Source organism: Rattus norvegicus, chromosome 10, assembly GCF_021556685.1.
Source record: "Rattus norvegicus strain SHRSP/BbbUtx chromosome 10, alternate assembly SHRSP_T2T, whole genome shotgun sequence".
Taxonomy (NCBI): Eukaryota; Metazoa; Chordata; class Mammalia; order Rodentia; family Muridae; genus Rattus; species Rattus norvegicus.
In genome coordinates this window covers 107,690,668-107,718,459 of record NC_141543.1, presented here as the reverse complement: position 1 = coordinate 107,718,459, position 27,792 = coordinate 107,690,668, and the positions used below count along the sequence as shown (strand labels likewise).

The 27,792-nt window shown below is 52.3% G+C and overlaps 1 protein-coding gene and 1 non-coding gene across 54 annotated transcripts; both read left to right on the top strand.

Moving 5' to 3' along the window:
* Window positions 1-308: 308 nt before the first annotated feature.
* Fbf1 (Fas binding factor 1) lies at window positions 309-25,972 on the top strand. Of its 53 annotated transcripts, none has more exons than XM_087570939.1 (30): window positions 309-365; window positions 2,893-2,967; window positions 4,002-4,029; window positions 5,341-5,382; window positions 6,957-7,038; window positions 8,969-9,017; window positions 10,034-10,084; window positions 11,033-11,171; window positions 12,610-12,687; window positions 13,519-13,635; window positions 13,894-14,029; window positions 14,163-14,296; window positions 14,891-14,990; window positions 16,124-16,594; window positions 17,585-17,671; window positions 17,957-18,051; window positions 18,221-18,279; window positions 19,407-19,562; window positions 19,709-19,809; window positions 19,923-20,129; window positions 20,723-20,830; window positions 20,908-21,047; window positions 21,128-21,246; window positions 22,169-22,291; window positions 22,369-22,554; window positions 22,980-23,156; window positions 23,231-23,368; window positions 23,450-23,567; window positions 24,391-24,500; window positions 25,754-25,972. In XM_087570939.1, exons 2-30 carry the CDS (start codon window positions 2,965-2,967, stop codon window positions 25,835-25,837), a joined length of 3,438 nt encoding a protein of 1,145 aa, XP_087427065.1. In that variant the 5' UTR covers window positions 309-365; window positions 2,893-2,964; the 3' UTR covers window positions 25,838-25,972.
* Window positions 4,676-4,799, top strand: LOC148003186 (small Cajal body-specific RNA 4). The gene has a single exon (XR_015632470.1).
* Window positions 25,973-27,792: the final 1,820 nt, after the last annotated feature.

Here is a 27,792-nt window from a genome sequence, read left to right as displayed (position 1 = left end):
ACGCTATGATTCTGGGCGTGGCACGCCCACTGTGTGCCTTTGTTGATGGTTTTGGGTTTTCTGATAGAGCAGCTTTGACCTTATTATTGGTTACCAATTAGCACTTAGTTTGGCCCTTAGTCGGGAGATGATTTTCCTCCCGAGCTTCACGGGAGTGACGTTAAGATAGCTCCTAGCGACTCGCGGAGCATCCAACTGACGCCTTGCCCCCGCTGCGGGGAACGCTGGGAAATGTAGTCCTTCCCGGCACCTCCTGTGGTTCGGCCCACTACTGAACGGGCGGCAGACTACAGTTCCTAGAATCCTCCACTCCACCTTCTATTTGAGGCCGGAGGCGGCGTGGTGGGAATGTCGCCGGTGCAGAGGTGGTAGGCCTGGCGGATCCGAGCGGACTGAGTGGAGTCGGAACCCGGGGCTCTGGTTGGGCTGGGTTTCCGTGGCTCTGTTTCTGAAAGGACGGCTCTTAACAGGGCCCCAAAGGACTAGGGAGAAGCACGGCTGTATCTGAGTTCCGATGGGATGGGCGCGCGCGGGATGGAACAGTGAGGGGGCACCATGCCTGGCCTGGCGCGGCACTCCCGGAACCGCTGTGGCTGAGGGGCGGGTTCGCGAATTTTAAAATGCCTTCATGCAGTTGGTTGAATATGTGAAGACGTTATTCTGGGATACTTTGGCCTTTACAAGCCGCCCCTAGGAAATGTCCCTCCAGGTCTGGGAAGCTGCGACGGAATACATAGGAGATAGCACAAGTTATTTGGTGTGATGTGAGCCAAAACGCGTTTGGACTTGTAGGTCGCTAAAGTTGCCATTGCACAGGAGAAACACAAGCATTCCCCTGTGTCCACAACCCCAGTACACTTTGCATTTTAGTAAGAGGCTAGGCACACCAAGAAGACAGATGAGCGCCGCAGCCGCCTTTCTTCCTAGGCATGTGAAGGTGGGTTTGGGTGAAGTGAAAGAAGCAAAAAGGAGGTAGGGAATGCTGGGAAAATCTGTTCCCAATATGAAATGTTTACCATCGGTGAGGGAAGAAACCAGAACTCACTGTCAGGCTTTGTATTGGATACTGCGTACAGAGAGATTCCTGGCAAGGGATTTGGGCCAGGATGTGTTTTCCCTTTCCATTTGGCTTTTCACCACTTCCAGGGCTACTTTTAAAACACTCTCCGGGGTTGGGGATTTAGCTCAGTGGTAGAGCGCTTGCCTAGCAAGCGCAAGGCCCTGGGTTCGGTCCCCAGCTCCGAAAAAAAGAAAAAAAAAAAAAAAAAAAAACCCACTCTCCAAGCCAAGGAAAGGCCAATACCTACCCCCTCCCCCAATCACCCTAGCCCAAGAACTTACTATAGTGGTTAAAGCTGGTCCCTAACTCATAGCAATCCTGCTTCAGCCTCCAAGTGCTGGGATTGAGAGTAGGAAGCACTATGCCTAGGTTTTTTGGGTTTTTTTGGGGTTTTTTTTGTTTTGGTTCTTTTTTTTCCGGAGCTGGGGACCGAACCCAGGGCCTTGCGCTTCCTAGGCAAGTGCTCTACCACTGAGCCAAATCCCCAACCCCTATGCCTAGCTTTTTCTTTTTCCTTTTTTTTTTTTCCTTATTCTTTTTTTTTTTCCCGGAGCTGGGGACCGAACCCAGGGCCTTGCGCTTGCTAGGGAAGCGCTCTACCACTGAGCTAAATCCCCAACCCCTTCTTTTTCATTTTTTAAATTTTATGTGTGTGGGTGTTTTGTCAGTGTGTCTGTACACCACATTCATGAAGTGTTCTGGGCAGTCAAAAAGTGCATCTGTCCCTAATGGGAGTGACAAGAGATTGTAAACCCACGTGGGTGCCAGGAATCCAGTCCAGCTCCTCTGGAGGAGCAACCCGTGCTCATCTCTGTCTTGATTTTGTTTTGTTTTGTTTGACAGGATTTCTCTGTGTAATCCTGGCTTTCCTAGAACTCACTCTGTAGACCAGGCTGGGCCCAAACTTAGAAATCCTCCTGTCTCTACCTCCTGAGTGCTACCACCTCCAGGCCACTTTTTTTTTTTATTACATACCTCAGGTTGTCTAGAACTTGTGACCTTTCTGCCTCTCAGCCTCCCAAGTTCTAGGGTTGACACCAGGTATGTATTATCATACCCACCTCAGGAATTTTTTTTTTAACTTCACTTATTCATTTGGGGTAGTGGGGCACCCATGCACATGGAGGTAAAAGGAAAACTTGCAGGAGTCAATTTTCTACCCCCCTCCATCTTGTGTGCCCTAGGGTATCCAACTCAGACAAGTTGGGTGGTGCCAAAAGCACCCTTACTCGCTGAATGGCACTCAGTTCATAAATTCTGGGCTTATAGAAATAGGTTTGACCAATTCCTGACTGTACTGAGGATGGCCTCAAACTCAAGAGATCTGTCTGTACCACCTGAGGGTGGAGATTAAAGGCATGTGCCACCCCTCCCTCACTGGGCTTTGAGCTCTTTAAGTGAAGGACCCTTGGAGCTAAGCGCTAGTAAGTGCAGCATTTATGTATTAGTGTATTTGCTTGTTTGTTTTTGAGATTTATGGAGCCCAGGCTGGCCTTGAATTTGGTTTGTAGCTGAGGCTAGCCTTGAGCTGCTGAATTTTTTTTAAAACCTCTTCCCAAATCTGTTATTTCAGGGCTATGCCACCATGTCCAGCTAAACTACATATTCTTGCAAAAAAAGGTTTTATTTTTAATTATATGAAAGTATGTGTGCGTGTGGGTGCAGATGCCTTTGGATGCCTGAGGCCTAGAGTTCCGGGGGGCCTGTGAGCTATCCAGCGCAAGTGCTGGGAACCCAACTGAGGTCCTCTGCAAAACCAGTTTGTGCTCTTGGCTCCTAAGCTGTCTCTCCAGCTTCAGCTTTTAAGCAGTTCCTTTGATTTTCTCTATTAGGGAAGATGACCTTGCTGGGCAAGAGTGCACATGACTGGACAGTGAGGAGCTGCAGAAAGCCCCAAAGCCAGGATGGTAGGCAGAGTATAGCCCAAGGCTCGGGAAAATAGGCACACCCCACCCCACCCTCAACATCTTGACTGCATAGAATAGAAGTTTTGTGGCAAGGACCAGGAGATGGTCCCATGGAAGGGCAGCATTAGAAAAACTTATGCATTGAGCTGGGCCTTAAATTCCAGAACATGGAGGTAGAGGCAGAGGCAGGCTGCTCTCTTGTGATTCCAGGGCAGCATACACAGGGAGACCCCTCCCAGCCTCCCCCAGCCTCCACAAAACAAACCTTTAAGCAATGAGCAGCGTTTCCCTTGAGCCTCTATTTTTGTTGTTTTGGTGAGGCATGGTCTCCCTGTCACTCTGTCTGGCCTGGAATTGCTATGTAGAAGACCAGGCTGGCTTGGCACTCATAGAGATCCACCTGCCTCTGAGTTCTACGTGCTAGTGTTGAAGGTGAGGGCCATGGTGGCCTATATCCTGAACCTCCGAGTCCTCTGAATTTCCTGCCAGAAACACGTTTTTCACTAATTTATTCACTTTCTATCCCAATCTCAGGCCCCCCTCCTGGTACCCTCCCTCACACAGCTCCTCCTCCTTGTTCTCTGAGAAGGGGGAGCTCCTGCACAGGTATTACCCCATTCTGTCACATCAAGCTACTGTAGGACTAGGCCAGTCCTCTCCCACTGAGGCCAGAAGGGCAGCTCAGTTAGGGGAACAGGATCCACAGGCGGGCAACAGATTTAGGGACAGCCCCCCACCAGTTGTTGGGGGACACTGGAAGTGTCTTTAGACCCTTCAGACACAGAAGAGAACCTTCCGGTTACTGCCTCTGGGAGGGTTTTACGTGCGGTATCTGTAACTCAGAGAAGTGTCTGTCCACAGCCTGGCTCTGCTCTGAGTAAATTCATTCTCAGGAGCTACAGGAAAACAGAACTGACTTCATCTGCAAATGCTCCTTCCTCCAGGGCCTAGAGAAAGGCAAAGCACATTTCTTGCCCAGTTCTACCACATGCTCGTGGCTGGATTTTGTTAATGTGATTTTCTCCCCATTTTAGGCACTGAAAGCCAAGAAAGGATTGAAAGGTAAGAGGAATATCACCTGTAATCCAAGTATTCCTCCTCTTCTTCTTCCTCCTCTTCTTTCTCCTTCCTTCTCCTTTTTCCTTCTTCCTTCCTTTTTCTCTTCTTTTGTCCTAGAACTCACTATGCAAAGCAGACCAGTCTTAAACTCAGAGAGATCTGCCTGCCTATGCCATGTGCTGCATTAAGGCATGTGTCACCTCCACCTGGCTGAGATCCTTTTTAATAAATGAATAAATAAAAATAAATAAATAAATAAATAAATAAATAAATAAAACAAAACAAGCTGGTGAGTGAGAAGCAGCAGGTAGAGGTATCTGAGGCCTGGGAGGAGAGAGCTGACTCCAGGTTAAGGTGTCTCATGTCTGATACCCTGAACCCCTTGGACCTAAGTGGTGGAAGGAAGGAGAGAAGCGACTCCTGCAGATTGTCTGCTGCCCTCCACAGGAGTGTCAGGACACGCATTTCTGCTCCAATTTAAAGAAAAAGAAAAAAAAAAAAAAAAAAAAAAAAAAAGAAGGAAGCTGGGTGTTGGTCACCCCTGGAGTCCAGGACTCAGGTGCAGGCAGGCTAGTCTCTCAGGGTCAGCAAGTCTGCTCTACACAGGTCCAGGACAGCCAGGGCTGTGCAGAGAGACCCTCTCCAAAGAGCTGGAAAAGAAGACGGCTGAGTCTGATGAAGCAAGACTCTGCCGATACACTCCTCCTAGACAAAGGGGTGGAGAGAGCAGCCCTTACTGAGAAAGCCGCAGGGCTGACTGCTGCCCAGCATTTAAAATCAAGTGAATAAATGAGGTTTTAGAAAAGAGGTTTCTCATTGAGCTCTGAATTCAGGGACGTGCTGTTTGAAGTTAAGGGAGGTCAAGGCAAGTAAAGCTGTCTGGGAGAATCATTTCAAACATGCTTGCCCACTGTGTCTTCGTCAGAAAGTAACTGGAAGGGTGCAGTCCGTCCAGCTCTAGGGTACAGGGGTACGTGAGAGAGCCTGCATGTGCGTAGATGCCATCTCGGAGAGCCGTGCTGGCCTCTTGGAGGCTGGAAGACTGAGTGCTGGCTTTTGTGTTTTGGGTCAGGTGGGTAAAAGGATATCTCACTGGAAACCATCGTCATTCTTTGGGGAAATTACTTTAAACTAGCCGAGGGGTCAACAAGGCATCATCGATTGCCACTGTTAGAAATCATCTGTTGGCCAGGGAAGGTCGATGTCAGCCTGAGGTCTGGGATCTGGGAACTCTGGGACACGAGTCTCAGGCCTTCAGGTTTACAAGCACCACTCTCTTGGTTCCTGAAGCCCTGATGGCCCGTTTGTTTTCAGGATCCATTGATGACGTCCTTGGTGACCTCCTGGGAGATGACAGTAAGTGCCCCTTACTTTCTTTCTGGGCAGGAGAGGGGAGGCTGGTAAGAGGTTCAGCCAGTGACGGTGTAAGCCTGACTGGTTGAGTTGCCTTAGGACCCAGGTCGGGGACGGAGAGGACCAGTTCTCACAAATTGCCAGAGTGCTTGCTGGACCATGTGGTGACCCTGTTTTAATTTTCGAAAACTGTCAAATGGTTTCCCACGGCAGCCATTCCACTGTGCCTCCCACAGCGATGCTGGAAGCTCCTGCTCTCTTCCTGCCCACCAGCGCTTACTCCTTCTTTGTTTTATTGTTTGTTTGATTGATTGATTTGTGGTTTCTTGTTTATTTGTTTGTTGAGCTGGGGATCAACCCCAGGGCCTGATTTCATGTTAGGTAGCCAGTGTAGCTCTGAGCAGTGTTTGTAGGTAGCCGGTGTAGCTCTGAGCAGCAGTGTTTGGCACCTCGACCCTGTTTTTATTACCTTTCATTTGTGATTCATTACTTTTTGGTGTGGTGCCTGTGCTGGTCTTGAACTCACACTGGCCTAGGGAGTCACTGAACTTTCCATCCTGCCTCCAGAGCAGCCGTGAGCACAGGCCTGTGCCACCAGGTCTGGCTTTTCCCATCATTTTGGTCTTGGCCAGGCCATGAGTGGCTGGAATTCTGTTCCCACTGCTGTTGAGTGTCTTCCTGTGTGACGCTTATCCCGTGTGACACTTGCTCTTTGTCATCTTTGGAGACGTGTCTGTTCAGAGGCTTGGCTGGTTTGTGAAGGGGCACAGAGTTGTGAGAGTCTTCGGATGGTCTGCCCTTTGGTCTTCTCCAGGTTTTCTGTAGTGCTGGAGTGGAGCTCAGGCCCCAGTGCTCTTTTACTGAGCCACTTCCTCCAGCCCCAGTTTCCTTACATAATGCTTCTTTGAGCAATCCCTTGGGCTTGTTTGTTTGTTTGTTTGTTTGTTTGTTTTTGGAGGGGTGGTGCACTCTCCTTCCATAGCACACATGTGAAAGTCAGAGACAACTACTGTGTGTGGGGGTCCCAAGAATTGAACACAGCTGATCAGACTTGGTGGAAACCTTTACCTGCCGAGCCATCCTGCTGGCCAATTCATTTCCATTTGAGGCAAGGTCTCACAGGTAGTCTAGGCTGGCCTCAAGCTCCTGGAAGCCCTCCTGCCTTAGACTCTCTTGCATGAGCGGTCATATCCAGCTAGCTGCTTAGTGTATGTGTCCGTCCATGCCGCTGCACTGAGGGACAGGACTGAGGGGTTCCTGTTTCCAGGGAGAGCTCATGTACTTGAGCCTGTGGTTAGAACTTTGGGAAAACCTTTGTGTCTCTGCCCTTTCATGTGGCGCAGGGAGAGTGAGTTGACCTGTCCATGGTGTTCCTGGCATCTGGGATTAGCTTCCTACTTGGAATTGTACCTTTTCCACTCACGTTTATAGGGTGGAATCAGGTTGTGCCTGTCATGCCAACAAGCTGCCTTTCTGTGGCAAGTGTAGGAGTCGGCTTAGTGGAGGATCCGCCGCCCCTGCCTTGTGACTGACAGTGACTGACAGCATGTCTCTTCTTGTTCCCCTTGCTCCAGCAGTACTGCTTGAGAAGCCTGTTGAGACAGCGTCACATGCCAAAGACACATCGAGTTCACCTCAGTGGCTTTCCTCAAAGGCAAAGTAAGCACTCTTGTCACCCTTCTGTCCAGCTCTCTGTCCCTCAATGGCACTCCGTTCTTGCCAGTGGCCACCATTAATGTTGCAAGTGTCAGCGTATCCCCTCATCTCTCATTATTGATGGAATCTGAGAGAGTAAAAGGACTCCAGGCTGGGGATTGAAGGCCTGGGTTCTACCCTTCCATCTGTCTATTGGGTCATACGGGACCTCTCTAGCCTCAGTTTCCTTATCCCAAAATGAGGGATGGCCTCAGATCCCCACTCTTCAAACTTGTTTGATCTCTTGAGAACGAACACCCCACCTTTCTTTCGTCTTTTCATCTAGGTAGGGTAGGGCTCACCTTTAATCCCAGAAGAGACAGGTGGATGGATCTCCGAGTTTGAGACTAGGCTGGTCTACATAGAAGTTCCAGGCCAGCCAGGGCTATAGTGAGACCCTGTCTTGAAAGAAGAGAGAGAGACCAAAAGTCAATCAATCAATCAATCAATCAATCAATCAATCCTCTCTTTTAATTTTGTTTGTTTTGCTACTTAGTTTTACAGCTTGTTTTATTTTTGTTTGTTTTAAGACAGGATCGTGCTGTGTAATTATGCCTGGCTTGGTACTAACCATGTTGCCCAGAGTGAACTAGCCTCAAACTTGGAGCAGTCCTTCTGCCTCGGCCTTCCAAACTCTGCGATTACAGTGTACAGTGCCTGGCTTTAACCATAGCTAAGTAGTGAGTGTGAGCTGGTCAGTTTTGGGCGTTTTGCACTCTGGCTCTCCACCTTCCTTTGAGCCATGATCTCCTGCTCTTCTCTCCAGTCAGCTGACCAGGTCAGCAGGGAGCTCCAGGGATCCCCCTCTCTGTGTGCCCCTCCTCCATCCAGCACTGGGGCTGCAGCATGCAAGACCACCCAGTTTTTTTTTAAGTGAGTGCTGGGGGTGGGGATGCTTAAGATGTTGATGAGGCACTTCCTGGTGGAGCTATTCCCTTGGCCTCAATGATTATTCATTATTTAACAATTTATATTTACAGGACTTCACTGCTGTGCACTATTTTTTTTTTTTTTTTTTTTTGGTTCTTTTTTTCGGAGCTGGGGACCGAACCCAGGGCCTTGCGCTTCCTAGGCAAGCGCTCTACCACTGAGCTAAATCCCCAACCCCGACTTCACTGCTTTTAAAAAAGGTAGAAACGGGCTGGAGAGATGGCTCAGTGGTTAAGAGCACCGACTGCTCTTCCAAAGGTCCTGAGTTCAAATCCCAGCAACCACATGGTGGCTTACAACCATCTGTAATGAGATCTGATGCCCTCTTCTGGTGTGTCTGAACAGCTACAGTGTACTTACATATAATAAATGAATAAATATTAAAAAAATTACAGATGTTTAAAAAAAAAAGGTAGAAACACAAATTAAGTACGAAAGTTGTACGCTATGTGGTCTTTGGATTCGTGTTTTGTTTTTTGAGACAGGGTTTCCTTACATGACCCTGGCTGCCTGGAACTCACAGAGATCCACCTGCCCTTGCCTCTCAAGTGCTGGGATTAAAAGTGTGCACCACAAAACACAAAACTATCTCCGTCCTCAGGAAAAATCTCTCCAAATTCACTTTGACTATAAGGTTGAGCTACAACTCTGTGATATAGGGTCCCATGCATTCTAAACTGGCCTGAAATTGGATATGTGCCTGAGCGTGGCCCTAAGTCATCCTGACCCTTCTGCCTCTACTTCCCAAGTGGTGGGATTACAGGTGTGCCCCGTTACCCCAGGCCGGCCTGCCGTCCCTCCTTCCTTCCTTCGTCTCTCCCTCTTTCTTTTCATCCTTCCTTCCTTTTTTGATACCAGGATTGAACCCAGGGCCTTGCACATGCTAAGTGGTCACCTCAGTCTTAATTTTTAAAACTCTAGTTGTCTAGACACAGGGCCCGTTACTGACCTCGTCTCTTTGCAGGTTCCTCCCAAAAGACAGTGCTGGGGGACTGGCAGCAGCCGATGCTGAGGTGAGCCAATCCGTTCCTCAGCCCTGACCTCGTACTGACAGAGACCGGCATGGCCCAGAGCTACTCACAGAGGGGTTCAGGAAAGTCAGGGAGTTGGATGATTTCATTTCATTCTGAGGTAGATTTTTCACTGTTGGCCCTAGCCAGCCTGTATGTGAGCCTTCTGCCTCAGCCCCAGACAGGATCAGGGTTTGCAGATGCGCAAGCTCATGCACAGCCTGCACTTTTTCTTTCCCTTCTTGTTTGTTTATTTTGGTTTTTCAAAGCAAGATCTTTCTGTGTAGCCCTGGCTGTCCTGGAACTTAATGTGTAGACCAGGCTGGCCTCGAGCTCTGGGATGCACCTGCCTCTGCCTCCCAAGTGCTAAGGTTAAAGGCGTGTGCCACTGCCTGGCTCATCTTGGGTTTTGAGATAGGGTCTCACTGTGTGGCTCTGGCTGGCTTATGCCGTGTGCCACCATGCCCCCAGCTTTGTACTTGATTCTTTTTTTTTTTTTTCCGGAGCTGGGGACTGAACCCAGGGCCTTGCGCTTGCTAGGCAAGCGCTCTACCACTGAGCCAAATCCCCAACCCCTTGTACTTGATTCTTAAAGTAGAGCAATGCCCATGGACTGCTGAACGGACCCAACTACATCCATTTCTCACTAGAGAAACGAGCTGGATGGTAGGGCCCTCCCAACTGCAGGGGCTAGGACTCGCCTCTTCCATGAGAACACCCAAGTCGAATGGCTGCATGATTAGGAAATGGTCGTCCTTCAGCCCTGTGGAGGACATGGCTTCTGCAGCTGGGAAGGGCAGACATTGGGAACACTTTCTAGGTCTTCACAGAGGGGCAGCTTTGATGTCAAAGAGCCGATCCCTGGAGGGTGGGCGTAAGAGACCTTCCTGTTCATGTCCCATCTGTCAAGCTCTCTGCCTGAACAGAGCAAAAGCAGGGTGACTAGGGCTGGGGACCCCCATGTGCTCTTGGGTCCTGACTGATATCAGGTCCTGTGTTTTCACCTCCCGTGGACTCAGGTCTCCAGTGACTCGGATGCAGACCCACAGGTCTTCTTGCAGAACATGAAGGTAGTAAATAGCTATGCCTCTTCAAGGCTGGGGTGGGCGTCGGGGGCCAGCAGTCCACACTACGTCTCCTTTATAACTCTTCATATCTGGACCCTGGAAAGTCTATGCCACAGGTCTCTAATGGGAGCCAAGAGACTTTCCTAGCTGGGTCTCTGACATCTCCTACTACTGCCTGGAGGGGCAGAGCATGATAAAGCCCCTCTAACGTCTGTCCCTTCTCTTTCCTATGTTTCACTCCAAATCCCCTGGCAGGAGGGCTCATCAGACGGGGCTGGAATGAATCTTTATACCAATAAGCACATAAACTCATGTGCCTGGGTAGCCTGCCTGCACCTCAGCCCCTCAGGCCCTCACGTCTCAGTCAGCAGCACTCTTATCCTGTTTCACCATGGTCCCAGCCTTGTGAAGCTCTGTGTCTGTTTTCTTCTTGTCTCCATGTCCCCAAGGCCAGCAGACCTTGGTGCTGAGCATGACTTGCATGTCCTCACATTGCTCCTTGTGGTGACCTCGTGTCTCATGTAGTCTCATGATCCAGTTCCCACGGCCCACTCTGCTTGCCTTGCCTTTGGCTCCAAGTTCTTTCCTTTCCTACGAGTTTCCTCTCCTCTCTAAGTCAGTCAGCTCTGCATTGGCACAGCAAAGCACTGCGTTACACAGCGCTGCGTTACACAGCGCTGCGTTACACAGGGCATTTCTGTAGCTCAGTTGGGAGTGGGACTTGACTTAGCCTCTGGTGATGGAGGCAAACGGCAGGCAGTGGGGGAGAAAGTACAGGTGCAGCTCTACAGTTCCTTCCAAGCTGCCACCAATGACCAGGGATTTCACAAGGTTCCCACCTCTTAACACCACCGCCTGAAGCCAAGACTTTGCTTAGAGACCTTGAGGGGGGGACCTAGACATCAACCCACACCTTCCAGACATCAGGTTTCGCTCTCCCTGCTGCCCTAGGACCTGGACAGCATGGACGATGATCTCTTTGGTCGGATGAAGTCTCACCCACCCTCTGGCAAAGGAACTGCAAAGGCCTCTGGGAAAGAAGTACCTAGCAAGCCCAAACCTGCTGGCACATTGACAGCTGATGAGAAAGGTACGTGGACGATGGTCTTGTGAATTTTCCATATTGTTTTAGTCAACGTTCTGTTGCTGTGAAGAGACACCAAGGCTACTTTTATAAAAAACCAACATTTCCTTGGGGGCTTGCTTACTGTTTCAGAAGTTTCATCCATTATCATCATGGCAGGGAGCATGGAGTGCTGCCCTAGTACTTGAGAACTATATCCTGACCCACAGGCAGAGAGAGGACACTGGGCCTGGTGTGGGCTTTTGAAACCTGAAAGGCCACCCCCCAGTGACACTCCCACAAAGCCACACCTCCTAATGCTTGTAATTATTTCAAATGTATGAGTCTGTGGGATCCATTCTTATTCAAACCACCACGCATGCCTAGGACGAAGAGATCAAGGATCAAATTGTGTGTTTGTGTGGAAAAAGGTCTGTTCCATTCCTTGTCTCAGTCAAGGTTTCTGTTGCTGTGATGAAACACCAACTTGAGGAGGAAAGGGTTTATTCAGCTTACACTTCCACATCACTGTCCATCACTAAAGGAAGTCACAACCGGAACTCAAACAGGGCAGGAACATGGAGGCAGGAGCTGATGCAGAGGCCTTGGAGGACGCTGCTGACTGGCTTGTTCACATGGCTTACTCAGCCTGCTTCTTATAGAACCCAAGAGCACCAGCCCAGGATGACTCCACCTACAAGGTGTTAGGCCCTTCCCATTGATTAAGACAATGCCTTACAGCACTGTTTCTCAACCTGTGGGTCACGACCCCCTTGGAGGTCTAGCAGTCTTTTCACGGAGGTTGTATATCAGAGATCTGGCCTACATATTAGATATTGGCATTGCAATTCCTAATAGTATCAAAATTACACTTATAGAGTAGCAATGAAATGTTATGGTGGGGATGGGGGGTCACCACAACATGAGGAACTATATGAAAGGGTTTCACGCAGCATGAGGGAGGTTGAGAACCACTGCAGACTGCTCTGCAGGCTTGCTACAGTGCGATCTCATGGAGGCATTTTCTCAAGCTGTGTCAAGTTGACATATAACTGTTCAATACACCCGAGTCCAACATAGGCAGCTTCTAGAGGACCTTAAAATGCAAAGTTTGGGCTGGAGAGTATGGCTCAGTGACAGAAAAATTACCTGTGCATTGGTGCTCTGGGTTCCACCCCCAGCACTGTAAAAAAGGAGAGAAGTTTGATGGCAGCTTATAGGTCTCCCAGGCTGTCTCTAGTGAGTCCTGGGGGGGGGGGGTGTAGAGGGTGCTGCCAACCATGTCTCCCCTCCAGGGCCTCAGAGGAGAATGGAGGTGGGGTGTGGACTCCCCCATGGCTGTGCCAAGACCTCAGCTTGTCAAAAGCAAGTGCTCTCTCTCTTTGTCCTTGGGGCTCCAAAATCAAGCTGTGGAGGAAACCATGGAAACCCCAGCCCCTGACTGCTTTCTCTGTGCTTCCTATAGGGGACGCCATTCCCACTAAGAAGCCACCACCAGCTTCCAGCAGGTTTGGGCTTCAGTACAAGAAGTTTTCCTTTGAAGGTATCAGAGTCCTGTCTCCCCCACCCCCACTTTCTGGACTGCTTGGCTTGAGAGCAGTCTGAGTAAAGATGCTGAAAGCCAAGTGCCTGTGTTAAGTCAAGACAACTGGTTACAGTTTAGTCCTCAAGAGTTCCCAGAGGACCCGAGTGTTCTGTCCACTGGGATATTTGCAGAACTTACTTGCAAAGACTTTGAAGCCAGGAATTTTTTAAAATAAAAGGGGAGAAAGTCCCTTTTCTTCACAAATGGATTCATGTACTTTTTTTTTTTAAGGTTTATTTATTTCATGTATGTGAGTACACTGTAGCTGTCCTCAGACACACCAGAAGAGGGCATCAGATCTCATTACAGATGGTTGTGAGCTACCATATGGTTGCTGGGAGTTGAACTCAGGACCTCTGGAAGAGCAGTCAGTGCTCTTAACCTCTGAGCCATCTCTCCAGCCCGCAGTCAGTGCTCTTAACCACTGAGGCATCTCTCCAGCCCTGAATTCGTGTCTTAAGGACATTTCTAGGGGGGTTGGGGATTTAGCTCAGTGGTAGAGCGCTTGCCTAGCAAGCGCAAGGCCCTGGGTTCGGTCCCCAGCTCCGAAAAATGAAAAAAGAGAAAAAAAAAAAGAAAAGAAAAAGGACATTTCTAGGATCCCCAGGATTCACCCAACTCCCTACCCCCTTGCTGAAGCCCTTCTGTGTCTACCCTCCCCCACAGACCCCACCCTCTGGATGCCAAGAGCTTGTTATGCATGAGTGATGGCTGCCTCAGCTTCCAGCTTGTGTGTCCCAAGCAGAGCGCCGCAGTCTGATCTCTGTCTTCTTTCTTTCTGGCCACGAGACTTTGAGGACCCGCTGGCGGGGCTTCTCTCTGATGAGGAGGAAGAGACTGCCAAGAAGCCACCTGCAACGGAGAGCAAACTTGCTCCCAAGAGCCCCAGCACAGCCGCAGGCCAAGGTAGGGTAGAGAGGCTTATTCCTAGTCCCTGGGGTCTTTTCAGCTTTCTAGTACAGAGCCAGACCTCAGCAGTGCAGGCCTGAGTCTTTCTGTCCAGAACCAAGAAATTATCAGGTGAGGTGCCAGGAGCAAGGAGGTAAGTGTGTGAGCCTGTAGCAGTTAGAGTCGAGGTCCCTAGACAAACCAGACAAATGTAGACCATTGCCGCCACCCACCCAATTCAGTCACCCAGCACTGGGGCTTGGTTCTCTTTCCTAGGTCCTTCTGTTCCTCTGACTCCTGGGGATACACCCATCCGGAAGAAAGAACCTCTCTTTGATGAAGGGGATGACATCATGACCACCCTGGGCTTTGAAGACAGCCCCAAGGCAGAGAGGAAGAAGGCAGGAGACCAGTAAGGGTCCTTATGACTTGGGAGCCCCTGACCAGGCTAATGCCTAAGGCCCAGAGAAAAGCAAGCTCAAAGGTTGGGGCAGCATGGGAACCCCTTGTCATAACACATTCCTTCCCTACACCCTGTCCCTCAGGGAAGGGCCCCTCCCTGCTCGCTCCAAGCTGGATGAACTGCTGGGTCGGGGCACAGCTGCCAAGCTCCTCCCTCGCCCAGGCACTGGGGAACGCAGAGAGTTCAAGTTAGACAAGAAGTATCAGAAGCCAGAGGGTGAGGCTGCCAAGAGGATGGGAGGGGAGAAGTCTGTATCGGCTATGAGGTGACTGCTCTCTCTGTCTGGCCCCCTGACCTGTTGGGTTTTGTTGTTGTCTTGTTTTGTTAATAGGGTCTCCCTGGCTAGCCTGAAACTATTTAGACCAGGCTGGCCCTGAACTCACAAGAATCTGCTTGTCTCTGCTTTCCCTAGTGCTAGGATTCCCAGTTTTTCCTTTCTTTGAGACAGCATATGACTCTAGGCCAGCTTTGAATTCATGAAATCTTGTGCCAGCCTCCCACATGCTGGGATCGTAGGTGTGAGCCATCAGATCTGGCTCAAACCAGTTTTACCACAGCCTGTATCAAAAGCTTCCCTTCCAAACACTTGTTGCTGACACTCACGGATCTACCCATCAGCTGTCGGGCACCCACCCCACCCCCCACCCCCGGATTTCTGTACCTGTGTGACTTATGACCGCCAATTGTTTAGTTGTCTCCCCGCGGCTGCAGGCGTTGCTCAGTGGTAGAGCACTTGCCTGCGTCTGCCCGGTCCTGCAAAGAGTCTGGCTTTCCTGGTTCTCAGTCATGTTCATGTCCTTTAATTTACAGACAAGGAAGACAGCTGGGATGACGAGATCCTCACCTTTGGGGCTTACCAGCCTACCGTGGCCTCCTCTGAGGGCCGACAGTCCCGCAGGCAGTCAGTCAGGTAAGACCGCGGGGAAGTCAGCCTGCAGGATGGGATTGTCCCTGTAACCTTCCCCAGCCCTCCCGGCAGTCATGAGTAGACAGGGGCTAGAGAGAGGGAAGCCAGGAGCTCCCATTACCCAGGCAGAGGTGGATGGACCAGCGCCTCACTGCTACCCTAACTCAGAAGCAGAAGGAGGAATGGGCCTACTTCTGCTTGAAGCCCTGAATGCCGTGAAAGGCTGTTACAATCACAGCCACCATTCTGCAGGAGTGTGGGCCCTTCTCCTTCCAGGAGCCGTGCCACTGGCCATGTCTTCGTCTGCTACGGAAACAGACCAATGGCTGGATGTGTAATTTCCCCAGAGTATACATTTTTTTTAAATTTATTTATTGTATGTATATGCATACACTGTAGCTGTCTTCAGACACATCAGAAGAGGACATCAGATCCCATTACAGATGGTTGTGAGCCACCATGTGGTTGCTGGGAATTGAACTCAGGACCTCTGGAAGAGCAATCAGTGCTCTTAACCACTGAGCCATCTCTCCAGCCCCAGAGTATACATACATCTTCATTTCGAGATGATTTACTTCATCATTTTATGTGTTTCGCCTGCATGTGTGTCTGTGCTATGCACATCCCTGATGCCTGAGGAGGTCAGAGAGGATGTCAGATTCCCCGGAGCTCTGCTTATGTGACACTGACCAGTGTTTTGAGACAGGCCGGCCTCTAACTTGCTATGTAGTCAAAGACGACCTTAAATGTATCGTCCTCCTGGCTCTACCCTGGGCAGAATGCTGGAGTAGCAGGCATGCAGCTCCATGCCTGGTTGGCTGTAGTGCTGGGGATGGAGCCCGAGCTTAGGATATGGCAGACAGGCAGTCTGCCTGCTGAGACGTGCGCCACTGCTGTGGGAGTTTCATTGCTGTTATTCCATTATTGTCGTCACACGGGTCTTTGTAGCACAGGCTAACCTTGAACTCACAGCAGTGCTGCCTCAGTTCCTAGGTGCTGGGATTGCAGGTGTGAGCTCCCGTACCCAGTTTGCTATGGGCCAGATATGAGCTCCCTTAACAGCAGAGGGTAAGGCTGATAGAGGGCGAATGGGGTGGATTTCCTCCCTGTCCAACAGCCTCCTCTTTGTCTTGAAGCAGGTTCTTGGGAGAAGGTGGCCCAGACCTTAAGGGAGAAACCCTAAGCTTCAAACAGAGCCCTCCACCAGCTTCCAGTCCTATCCACCCCAGGAAAGGAGGAGCCGACTGGTTAGGCCTTAAGGACGATGACCTGGACCTGCTGTCTCCCTCTCCTGTTCAAAAGGCCCAACAGGAAGACTCAGCCATGACACCCTCTCTCCTACCTCCAACAAACCAGCCCTCAGCCCCAGAGCCACACTCTGTCCCAACTGGACTTCCCTCAGCAGCAAAGCCACCAGCCAAGGGTGCAAGGCCCTCTGTCAAAGCCAGCCAGGTCTCCTCACCGAAAGCCTCTGAGGAGAAAGAGGATGACTGGTTGAGCCATGTCATATCTCAGAAGAAATCCCAAAATCTAGCCAGAGAAGAGCGTACTGGGCCCTCCAAGGATCTGAACTCACCAGGGTCACGGAGTCAGATCCCTGCTAGCAGGTATGAGCATGGGCTACTTTGGTTAGTAGAAAGGACTTGGCAGGGTCTGAGGGGCCAACCTTACCCACCGTGACTGCTCCCTCCATTCTCTGATAGAGAATCTGCTTAGTGCACTGGTACCAGCTCAGCTCTGCCTCTCCTCTTCCGGGCGTGAAAGAAAGAGTTGTCCAGGTGTGGACAGTCGTGACTGCTGTGGGGACAGGTGCTGACTGGATTGGGCAAGAGAGAACAAAGGGAGCTTTGAGGTGGCAGATCCACTGTCCCTTCCTCTGAGCAGAGGCCCTGTCCACAGCACCATTCAAAGTGGCAAAGAGACCCACTGTGCCAAGTGTTGGTTTTTCTGTTGGCTTGGGTCAAAAGTGGCTAGCGCATGTGTGAGTCGAGTGTCCTGTGTCCTCCAGGTAGTGTTTGAATAAACACAGATGCTGAGGGCAGCTCCTGGGAACCACAAGATGGCAGTGAGTGAGGGTGGGTGGGAAGTGACCTTTATAGGCAGGAAGGCAGGGGGCTGACAAGGCCAAGTCCAGAGGGAGCAGAGACAGCCTTGTAGCCAGCACACGTGCCGGAGACGGTGTGACGTGTAGGGCCCTAGTTTTGGGAGGGCAGCTTTGACTCTGCCTTGAGAGCCAAGACTGAAGAGGAGATGGTAGGAGGGAATGGCCCATGGCTCTGGAGAAGCTGTGAGCAGCAGGAGAGTTGAAGGCGGAGCAAGGATGAATGCGCTTGAGCCTGACTGACTGCACTGTGTGATGTGCTTGAGCCTGACTGCACTGTGTGATGCGCCCATTGTTGCTGTGGTACTGAACCATGATGGATGCTGAGGTAGAAGGGCAGCAGCCCATCCTGGAGAGAATTCCAAAAAATGGGTGGGGACAGAGGCACAGGAAGAGGACAACCTTTAAGCTTTATGCTGGGAGCGTGTCTGGGACTGTCTTCCTGTGGCTCCCACGAGCCCTTTCCATGGACTTTCCTCAGCCTTCCTATCGCTAGCACTCAGGTCCTTGAGCAGGCCTCTGCTGGAGAAGCCTCAAGACCAACCACACAAGGAATTGCAGCTGTCAGGCCTGCTGTCACAGGGTATGTCCAAAGATAGGGCCGAGGGGGAGAGAAGAGGTGGGGTCAGCCGAGGCTCCTTCCCTGGAGATAGCTGTGCTGAGAGCCAAGGTGGCTTATTGGCTCTGATGTATGCAGCATCTGTGCCTGGTCACCTGATGACAGAGCTGTCTGAGGGGACATAGCATGTTCTTTACCAGCCACCAGTGCTAGACAGTCCCCTGGGTTTCCATGTGTTCCGTTGCTTACCTTCCCTGCCTCTGTCTTACACAGAAGCTACTCAACACACCCTCACCTTTATATCCCCAGGGCCCCCGTGAGTTGGAGCCAAGCTACCACTGTTGTCCCTGTAGATGACCCCAAGAGAGGAACGGCCTCTGCCTCTGGGGACTTCTCTAGCAGAGGTTTGTTTCCACCTTTGCTTGGGCCAGCCCTGGGTGATGAGGGTGCCGTGAGCTCCTTTGGGGACTCTGGACGATGAGTGACAAAGGACTCTCCCTAGATCCTCCCTGGCGCCGAGCAAGCTCTGCAGGCCTCTGAGCCTCCTGCTCTTTTCTCTGTTGTGACTTTCAGAGCCTGCAGTTTACATCCCGCATTCCCAGGAACCTACCGGGCTCTCTGTGCCTATCCAGGTAGGTAGGGAAGGTGGACAAACAGGTATAGGTCGTGGGCCTAGAGAAAAATTCTCCCCTGCTCAGAGACAACGAAGAACCTGGAGTTGATACTCTGCTAGAACATACATCTATATCCGGTAGGACATTGTCCCCCATCAGCACCTTCCTGAACTTTTAGCCTCTCTGCTCCCGAGTGAGTTGGTGTAGCTCAGCGTCAGTGGGGAACTGACAGCAGCTGTGCTTGAGGAGCTTGGAATGTTGCAGTGAGGAAGCATCAGTGCAGCCTGGCCTAGCATGGGCAAGACCCAGGGTTCAGTCCCCAGCGAGAGAGAGAGAGAGAGAGAGAGAGAGAGAGAGAGAGAGAATGAATATGAATGAATGAATGAATGAATGAATGAATGAATGTATGAATGTATGAATGTGTGTGTGTGTCTGGCATAGGCTTTTGAAATTTCAAAGCCAACCTCTGATTCCATATATCCTCCAAGGCCACACCGATTCCAACGAGGCTACATCTCCCAATCCTTCCCAAGCGGTTCCACTAACCAGGGACCGAGTATATAAAATATGAGGCTTTGAGGGCCACTCTCATTCACGAACCACCATGGCCATTCCACACCCCTGTAATCCTAGTCCAGAAGACTGATGCAGGAGAACCAAGTTTGGTGCCAGCCTGGGCTATCGTTTCATGCCAGGCCAGCCCTCACTACAGAGTGAGAGAGGGGAGAGGTGGGGAGAGAGGGAGGAAAGAAAGAAAAGCATAGAAGCCCTGATTTCCATATCTCTGCATCTTCCCCCAGGCCCAGCAGGTGTGACAGCTAGGAATGTAATGTATCCCAGGAAACAATGGGCGAAGGGAACCAACTGTCAACATAGGCCTCTAAGCCCAACCTAATGGACTAGGGTTGGAAGCTTTGTCATAATGGAGGCTACAGACCTCTCCTCACTGAGGAGGGTGTTCTTGGGGAAGGAGGGTGCTCAGTTTCCTGACTGGAATAAAAGGGAGAGCGCTACAAGGCAGAGGGCACGCCCAGGTCCTATCCTGCAAGAGCCACCTATAACAGATGGCCAGAAGCAGAGAACTTGAAGGTGGAGAGGCTCAGCAGGAGTCCTGTCACCCCAACAGCTCTTGTCCTCCCCCACAGACCCTCCTCCCAGAGTCCATGATGCAGAGTCTGCTGCCAGGCTCGGGATTCCAGAAGCAGCTCCTGGCAGCCCAAGGGCAGCTTCAGAGCAGCACTGCCCAGCTTCAGGTTGAGCTGCTGCAGAGCCAGACCAAGCTGTCAGAGCTGGAGGCCCAGGTGAGAGCTGCAGGGCAGCGAGGCGAGGACCACTCACTTCCTCGTGGGAAGTGGTTGGAAGCATCACCAGGAGGGAGGAAGGGAGGACTGGATGCACAAGCGCGGAGTCTGGTTGCTGAAGAACCCATGGATTCGTCCACGCCTAGGTGCGGAAGTTGGAGCTGGAGCGTAGCCAGCACAGGATGCTGCTGGAGAGTTTGCAGCAGCGGCACCAGGCAGACCTGGAGCTCATTGAGGACGCGCACAGGTACCCATTGGCTCCAGCCTCGGGGGCTGCCTGAGCTCAGGTTCCCATCTTCCTGGACCCAGGACCTGCCATTGCGCTCAGCATGGCCCTCTAGGCGGGTGTTCTGTTGACAGAAGCCATGTCAAGGTGCTAGAAACATCCTACCAGCAGCGGGAGGAGCAGCTCCGCAGAGAGAAGGAGGTGCTGTCCGCTCAGCATGCATCGTACTGCCAGGAAGCTGAGCGGGCCAGGACTGAGCTCGTAGCCCAGCACCAGCGGCAGATGGCCATGGCTGAGCAGGAGAAGGACCAGGAGGTTGCACGGCTTCGGGAGCTTCAGCAGTAAGGGCATGAGGCAGGGGAGTGGAGTCAGGAGTGGTTTTGCAAGGACTGGCCAGAGGACAGGACAGGGGACTGAGGAGTAGGCGTGTGAGGACTGGCTGGCCGACAACAGTGCCCATGAGAGCGCAGGGTGGCTTTGCAGCCTGTGTACAGACTCCTCTTTCCCTTCAGCCCATTGAGATGAAGCCTCAAGGCTGAGCGCAGCATCCATTGCCCCCTGTGGACAGGGTTCTGCCCACTCCTCCGGGATGGGAGGGTCTGGGACATCATGCATTGAGCCTTTCTGAATGAGAAGGAAACTGACACCTAAGGGCTCCGGAGGACAGAGCAGCTCATGGGCTAGCACAGTGTTAGGGACAGCGTCCTCCTGCACTGTAAAAGGTGACTTTTGCTGAGCAGTAGGTTGCCTGTGGCATGGGAGCAGCAATAGATCAGAGAGACGAGCCAGGGAAACTGAGGCAATGAGGCTATACCTGAAGGAAGAGGAAGAGACAGTGCTCAGAGGTGTGTTCTTTCTTGCTCTCTGGTGTCATCTGTCGGGTGGTCCCTCACAGTGACCCTTGGCCTTCCTTGCCTCTGCACCATTTCCTCAGGGCGTCCATCCTAGAGATGCGCAAGGACCACGAGCACCAGCTACAGCGGCTGAAAATGCTGAAGGACCAAGAGATCGATGCTGTCACCAGTGCTACCTCCCATACTCGGTATGTGTGCTGCCGGGTGCTGCCACCTGAGGGCATCCTGGCTGTCCCTGGGATGAGATGCCCTGATGATCCTTCAGGTCCCTGAACGGCATCATCGAGCAGATGGAGAAGTTTTCCAGCAGCTTGAACACGCTGTCCTCCCGTGTGGAGGCCTCCCACGTCACCACCTCACAGGAACGAGAGTTGGGGATTCGGCAGCAAGATGAGCAGTTGCGAGGTAGCCCCTTCTCTGTAAGTGGGGCCCCCATGTCGGGACAGAGGCAGGCAGTGACCTCCCCATGTATTTATTGCCTCCAGCTCTGCAGGAGAGGCTGGGCCGGCAGCAACGGGACATGGAGGAAGAGCGGAGCAGGCTACAGGAGGTCATCGGGAAGATGGAAGTCCGCCTGAGTGAGCAGAGCCGGCTCCTGGAGCAGGTGAGTCTGTCCTGATGGACAGGTGTCTGTCCTTGAGGGCCTGGGACTCAGCCACTCTGCACTTGATCCTAGCCAATAGCCATGCACACCGTGACCGAGGCCTTCTTCCTGTCTCTTCCTGATTCTCTGTTCAACCCTGGGTTGGGCCACTTGACACCAGGCATCAGCTAACGGCCCCAAAGCCATCCTACTGACCCCCACCATCACTGCACTGCCCCCTTCCTCAGACCTGTCAGTCACATCGGCTGATACCTGTGCTCTGGGACAGACACGCTTGCTTACTAAATGTCATTTCGCCCCTCATGTGCAAGGATGTCTGAACTCCCCACATGTCACTCAGATGTGAATTGTTAGCCTTCTTTGGTTTGTTTTTATGTGTAGGGGTTGCTTTGTCTTCAGCAGCCAGAAAAGCCAGTCATGTCCTCTGCAGCTGGAGTACAGACAGCTGCGAGTCACTCTCTGGGGTACTGGTACTGAACCCCAGTCTCCTGAAGAGTCAGTGCTTTAACTGCTGAGCCACGACTCCAGCCCTAAGGCTTAGTGGTTAAGGAAAGCTAAACTTTCTGAACTTGCGCTGTCATGCTTATGGAAACTGGGTTCCTAGCACTTGAGGCTGCTAGGTGATGGGCCCAATCTGGAGGTTCAGGGCAGGGCGCTCCTGAACTTTCTGTGAGGTGCACTTTGACCTGGGTACTGGAGCCTCCTAATTCAGAATTGCAGGAGCTGGACCTGGACAGTTCTCCCCAAGCGCCTGTCACCCCCCAAGTGCCTGTCTCTCCTCAAGCACCTGTCACTTCACATTGTTTTGAAAATGAGGAGTTTATGGCAGCATGAGAGAAGCCAGATTTGCATAGCTCCTCTGGAACAGCCTGGCCTGCTCCCAGAGTGGAGTCAGGCCTCAGCCCTGCCCTGGGCCTTGTAGGAACGCTGGCGGGTGGCTGCTGAGAAGTCCAAGGCAGAGTCAGCCCAACGCACTCTGGAGGAGCAGAGGAAGATCATGGTCCAGCAGGTTGCCATGGAGAGGGAGGAGCTGGAGAGAGCCAAGGTGAGTGCAGAGCCACACCCAGCTGCTGAGCCCAGCCCTCCTGCCCGACACTCACTCAGCCCTCACTACCCCCACAGAGCGCCTTGCTGGAGGAGCAGAAGTCAGTCATGAATAAGTGTGGGGAGGAGCGGCGGCGCCTGGCAGCAGAGTGGGCTGAGTTTTTCACACAGCAGAAGCTGAGTAAGGAGCGGGCAGAGCGCGAGGCTGAGAGGGCGATGCACGCAGACACCCAGCGAGAGAGCACCATCATCAGCCTGACCAAGGTAGGCCCAGAGCCTCCAGGACCAAGCATGGCCAGGGGGCCCTGAACCCCTCCTGCCTGAGTACAAAAGGTCCCAGGCCAGGCACTAAGAACACAGCTAAGACATAGCAAAGTACAGAAATTGAACAGTGGTGAGCAGTGCAGGGAACTTGCCTTTTCTGAGGCACTGTATGCATGTTTCTCTTACTTGCTAGCTGGTTCCTTTGACTCAGGTATTTAAGTAAGGAAACTGATATTCGGAGAAACTGGACATGACAATTTGTGTGGCTTATGCAGGAACCTCCAAGCTTGGCCCCAGGCCTCTCTGGTCCATGTCAGAAGCCCCTTGTTCCACTGTCCACTTCCAGAGGCGGGGACCCCCAGTGGCTGCATGGACTTGGTGTCGCTCTGGATCAGTGACTACAGCAATGTCTCTGAATTCTGCAGGAGCAGGCAGAGCTGACAGTTAGGGCCTGTGAGCTCCGGGCCAAGGAGGAAAAGCTGATTGCTGAGAGGGAGGCTTTGGAGAGAGAGCGCCAAGAGCTCCGACTAGAGAAGGACAGGTTGCACAAAGCCAGCCTGCGCCTCCAGGCCCGCGCCCAGGAGGTGGAACACATGAGTAAGGTGTGCCTTGGCAGGGCTGCGGTACAAGCCACCATTTGATTCCAGCCGGCCCTGACCCTGTGGCCTCCCTGCAGGTAGCCTCCAAGAAGTATGAGGAGGGTGAGCAGGCCTTGCAGGAGGCCCGGCAGATGCAGACTGAGCAGCAGGGCCGGCTGCAGGTGGTCCAGAGGCAGCAGGAGTGGCTGCGGCAGCAGGAGCAGCGTGTGCATCAGGCAAGGTTCCAGTCCCCCTCTTGTCCCTCAGGCCCACCTTTGTTTCCGCCCACTGAGTCTCTCTCCTTGGTGCTGGCACAGGAGCACCTGAGCCTGGCCCAGCAGCGGCTGCAGCTGGACCGCGTGCGGCAGGAAGCACCTTCCAGCCTTCCAGGGCTGCCCCCCAGAGCCCAGGGCCCAGCAGCCTCCAGCCTGGATGGTAAGTGACTCCTGAGGATGGACACAGCCTGAGAGGAAGTGACGGGGGCTACTGGAAGCTACTCAGTTTAGGGGCTGCCAGAAGCCACTGTTTTGGGGGTTTGTTTGAAAATATGATCTTGCTTTTCAAACTCGGATCCTCCTGCCTCAGCATCCTGCATGCTAGGTTACATGTGTGTCAGCTGTTAAGCCCTCTCTCGCCCCACCTTCCTTTTTGAGGGGAGTATTTTTGTTTGTTTGGAGACAGGGGCTCACTATGCAACCCGGGTGGACTGGAACTCTCTGTGTAGACCAGGTCAGCCTTGAAGTCAGAGATTCTCCTGCCTCGGCCTCTGCCTGAGTGCAGGGACTAATGAGCCAGCATTTCTTTCCATTGTAATTGTTTTTGTTTCTCTGCAGTCTCACCTTAAACCAGGCAGGCCTTGAACTCAGAGTTTTCCTGCTGCCTCTGCCACCCTGTGCTGGGATTACAGGTGCTCAGCCACCGCAGGCCCCCACACCTTCTCTCCCTTTTCTACTGTGTGTGTGCGCCTGTGCACATTACTGAGTGTCCTGATCTAGCACAGTCTGTCTTGTCCTTTGAAAAAATGCTGCGTGTGGGTTCTGTGCCTGCCACCCACAGAGGCCAGATCCCCTGGACCTGCAGTTAGTTACAGGATGCTGTATTCTTCCACGTATGTCCAGGGAATTTTGGAACCTGGGTTCTCTGGAAGAGTCCCAGGGCATTGGCCTGGTTCTTCTCATGGGCAGTGTGGGTGCAGCTCCTACAGACAAAAACCAGGCCCCTCAGTTCCCCTGACATTGCCTCCTGCCTTTCTCCCCAGCTGTCCAGGCCCCTGCTTCCACCGCTCCTCAGCGTAGCCAGACGGCTGCCGTGCAGATGCCCACACACCTTCTTGCCAAGCTGCTGCTGCTGAAGCACACAGCAGAGGAGGTGAGTCCCATGGGGCCGCCACGCCTCAACTTACATTCACAACAAGCGGCTGCCTCCATGGCTCATAAGGGGAGACTAAAGCAGACACTAGGACTGGGGTTGGTAAATGGTAGAATGGGTCTAGCTTGCACAGGGCCTGGATTCAGTCCCCAGTGTTACTCCCTGTCGAAAATTGACTTTGAAACCCGCCGTAGAGGCACCTGCCATGGAGGCACCCGCCTTTAATCCCAGCGCGCGAGGCCAGTTTGGTCTACAGAGTGAGTGGCTTGTCAGCCAGGGCTGTTACACAGAGAAACCCTGTCTCAAAAAAACCAACAGCAACAACAACAAAGAGGCCTTTAAGATTTATTTATTTCATGTATGTGAGTACACTGTACCTGTCCTCAGACACACCAGAAGAGGGCATCGGATCTCTTTACAGATGGTTATGAGCCACCATGTGGTTGCTGGGATTTGAACTCAGGACCTCTGGAAGAGCAGTCAGTGCTCTTAACCGCTGAGCCATCTCTCCAGCCCAGCTTTGAAATTTGAATTAAAACAACAACAACAACAACAACAAACGCTAAGCAGACACCTTTAATCCCAGCACTTGGAGGCAGAGACAAGTGGATGTCTGACTTCCAGGCCAGTTCCTGGTCTACATAGCAAGTTCTAGGCCAGCTGGGGCTGCACAGTGAAACCTGCCAGCTAAAAACTAAAGCAGGGGAGGCAGCTTGTCCAAGGCTGCAGTCCCCCTGGAGCTGCAAATGACCTGTGACACCAGTGAGGAGCATGTCCCACATGCTGGGCGCAACACTGAAGATTCCATATATCATAAACAACCTCCTCCCAGCCCTGCATGAGGGCAGCTGTGCCTGATCGACTGCCACAGAGCTAGACCCTTAGCGGCCTCTCTTCCCTTTCGCTTTGGTTTGCTTATTTGGTTGAGATGGGAGTCTCACTCTGTAGCCCAAGCCAGCCTCATCTCACTCTGTAGCCCAGGCCAGCCTCAGAATCCTCCCTCCAAGCTCTGGGGTTACAGGCGTGCACACAAAGACACAGGCCCAGAGACATGAGGCCATTGCTGATAAACTCCAAGGTTCTCAAGTTCTTGTGGGGACTGAGACCACGGCCTGGCTCACTCCATGCCTCGGCTTCCCCACACCCCTCCTGCTTCCCAGTGGAGGGGACTCCTAAGTGCAGGCTGGCTCCTCCAGTATCAGGAGTCCCGTCAGTGCACAAGAGAGTAAGCACTCGCTGAATCTGCCTCACAGGACCATGACTTCTTGGAGAATGAACAGTTCTTCCTGGAGACTCTGAAGAAAGCGCCTTACAATATGGCTTACCACTCTGCCTGAAAATGCCCATTGCCTCCTCGGCGAGCATCTGGCCCTGCAGCTCTCTCCCACGGCCGACCAGCTCCCATGTCCATGAAAGGCTCCTCAGAACGTACTGCACTACCCAGGGCCTGATTACAAGTTCTTGTATGGACAGGGCTCTGTGTGTTCTTCCCAGGTGCTGTGGGACAGTCAGGCCATCTTACTTTACTGCCCATCGCCCGCTCTTGTCTCATAGTAAGACCCCAGCTCGTACCTGCTTCCACGGCAGCCACTGGGGGTCCCTTATGTCTGGGCTACTTTTGAGGCAGGGGCTCACTTCAGGGCAGTAGGGTCGTACACCATGAACAGCCTTTACTTTCCCTGAGAGGTCCTTCAAATGGGAAGAGGGAGAAGGGCCTTCTAGCTGAGTGAGTGGGAGGCCTGGCCAGGGGCAAGGGTGGCCGCTGGGGCTCACTGTGCCTCAGTGTTTCCGAGCTTCACCCCCCGGCAGCTCACACACAGTCCCATTACTTCCCAGTGACCAGCTAATTCAGCAGCACTGGTTTCTTCTGGCCTACCCAGGTCCCCACCAGAGTTGGGTGGGGAGCTGTAAGGAGTAGAGGTGGGGTGGGGAGAAGCAGAGGAGGAAGGGAGATTGTGAGAGCTAGAGACTCTGCCTGAAGACTTGGAAGGAGCACTGGGGCCGGCTGCCACTATCTAGCCAAGAGCCTCTAGTAGGACATCAGGAGAGGGACAGCAGAGGGGAAATGATCCAGCCGACCTAGGACTCAGAGAATCTGCAGTTGCTGCCCAGCAGCTTCCATTCAGAGAACTTCCTCCCTTCCCACCTAAGAGGGCGTGTACACAGGAGCAGGTGGGAGGGGGAGGAGGAGGGGGAGGAGGAGGAGGAGGAGGAGGAGGAGGAGGAGGAGGAGCAGGAGGAGCACCAGAGGCTGTGGCCCAGCTGCTCTCTTCAGACCCTCTCCTGGAGGCACCTGCAACCTTGATATCTGCCCCATTAACCTGCTCTAGTCCTTTGAGTTCTGTTCGGTTTCGCATTGTTGGGGCCGTATACTCTGGAAGCAAATGCTTCTCCCCTGCCCTGCATCATCCGCTACGTCCCTAAGGTCTGACTCTTAGAATTTGCCAGCGTCCCCTTCGTTATTAGAAAACTGACATGACCCGGTGCGGTGGCTCTCACTTGTTCTCTACACTCAGGAGTCTGAGGGAATGAGATTGCCCGAGTTCAAGACAAGCTACAGGAAGGTTCAAGCCATCAACCTGGACTACAGAATGAGAGGCTGTGCTCATCTTTAACCCCAGTATGCGGGAAGTAGAGGCAGGTGGATCTCTGAGGGTGTTTGTTTGTTTGTTTGTTTGTTTGTCTTCAGACACACCAGAAGAGAACATCGGATCTCATTACAGATGGTTGTGAGCCACCATGTGGTTGCTGGGATTTGAACTCAGGACCTCTGGAAGAGCAATCAGTGGTCTTAACCACTGAGCCATCTCACCAGCCCGGATCTCTGAGTTTGAGGCCAGCCTGGTCAACACAGTGAATTCTAGGACAGCCAGAGCTATGTAGAGAGAGCTTGCTTGCCTCAAAAGAAAAAAGAAAACGCAGAATACAGTGTTTGCTTCCTGCTCCTGTTATTTGCTGGAAAACAAACTCCACAAAACAGGCAGGCGCCTCTGGAGAAAGCTGACCTACGGAGGCAGCCAGGCCACGGCTTCTATGATTACACCCTCTTCTCTAGCACCTCAGGACACTGGAGTGTGTAATTCGCCATCCCTGCCTGGGGGTGAAAAAGCACCTTCAGAGATTGCAAACCCTGCATGAAGTGATACATAGTAGTGTGACAAAGTGATACATAGCAGGGCTGGGGTTTGAGGTATTCCCAGGCCAAGCCACAAGCTGTCAACCACATCTGGATGCCACATAGGGGAGAATGTGGCATACAAGGCAGGCATGGTGCCCACTGGGACTTGGTCCT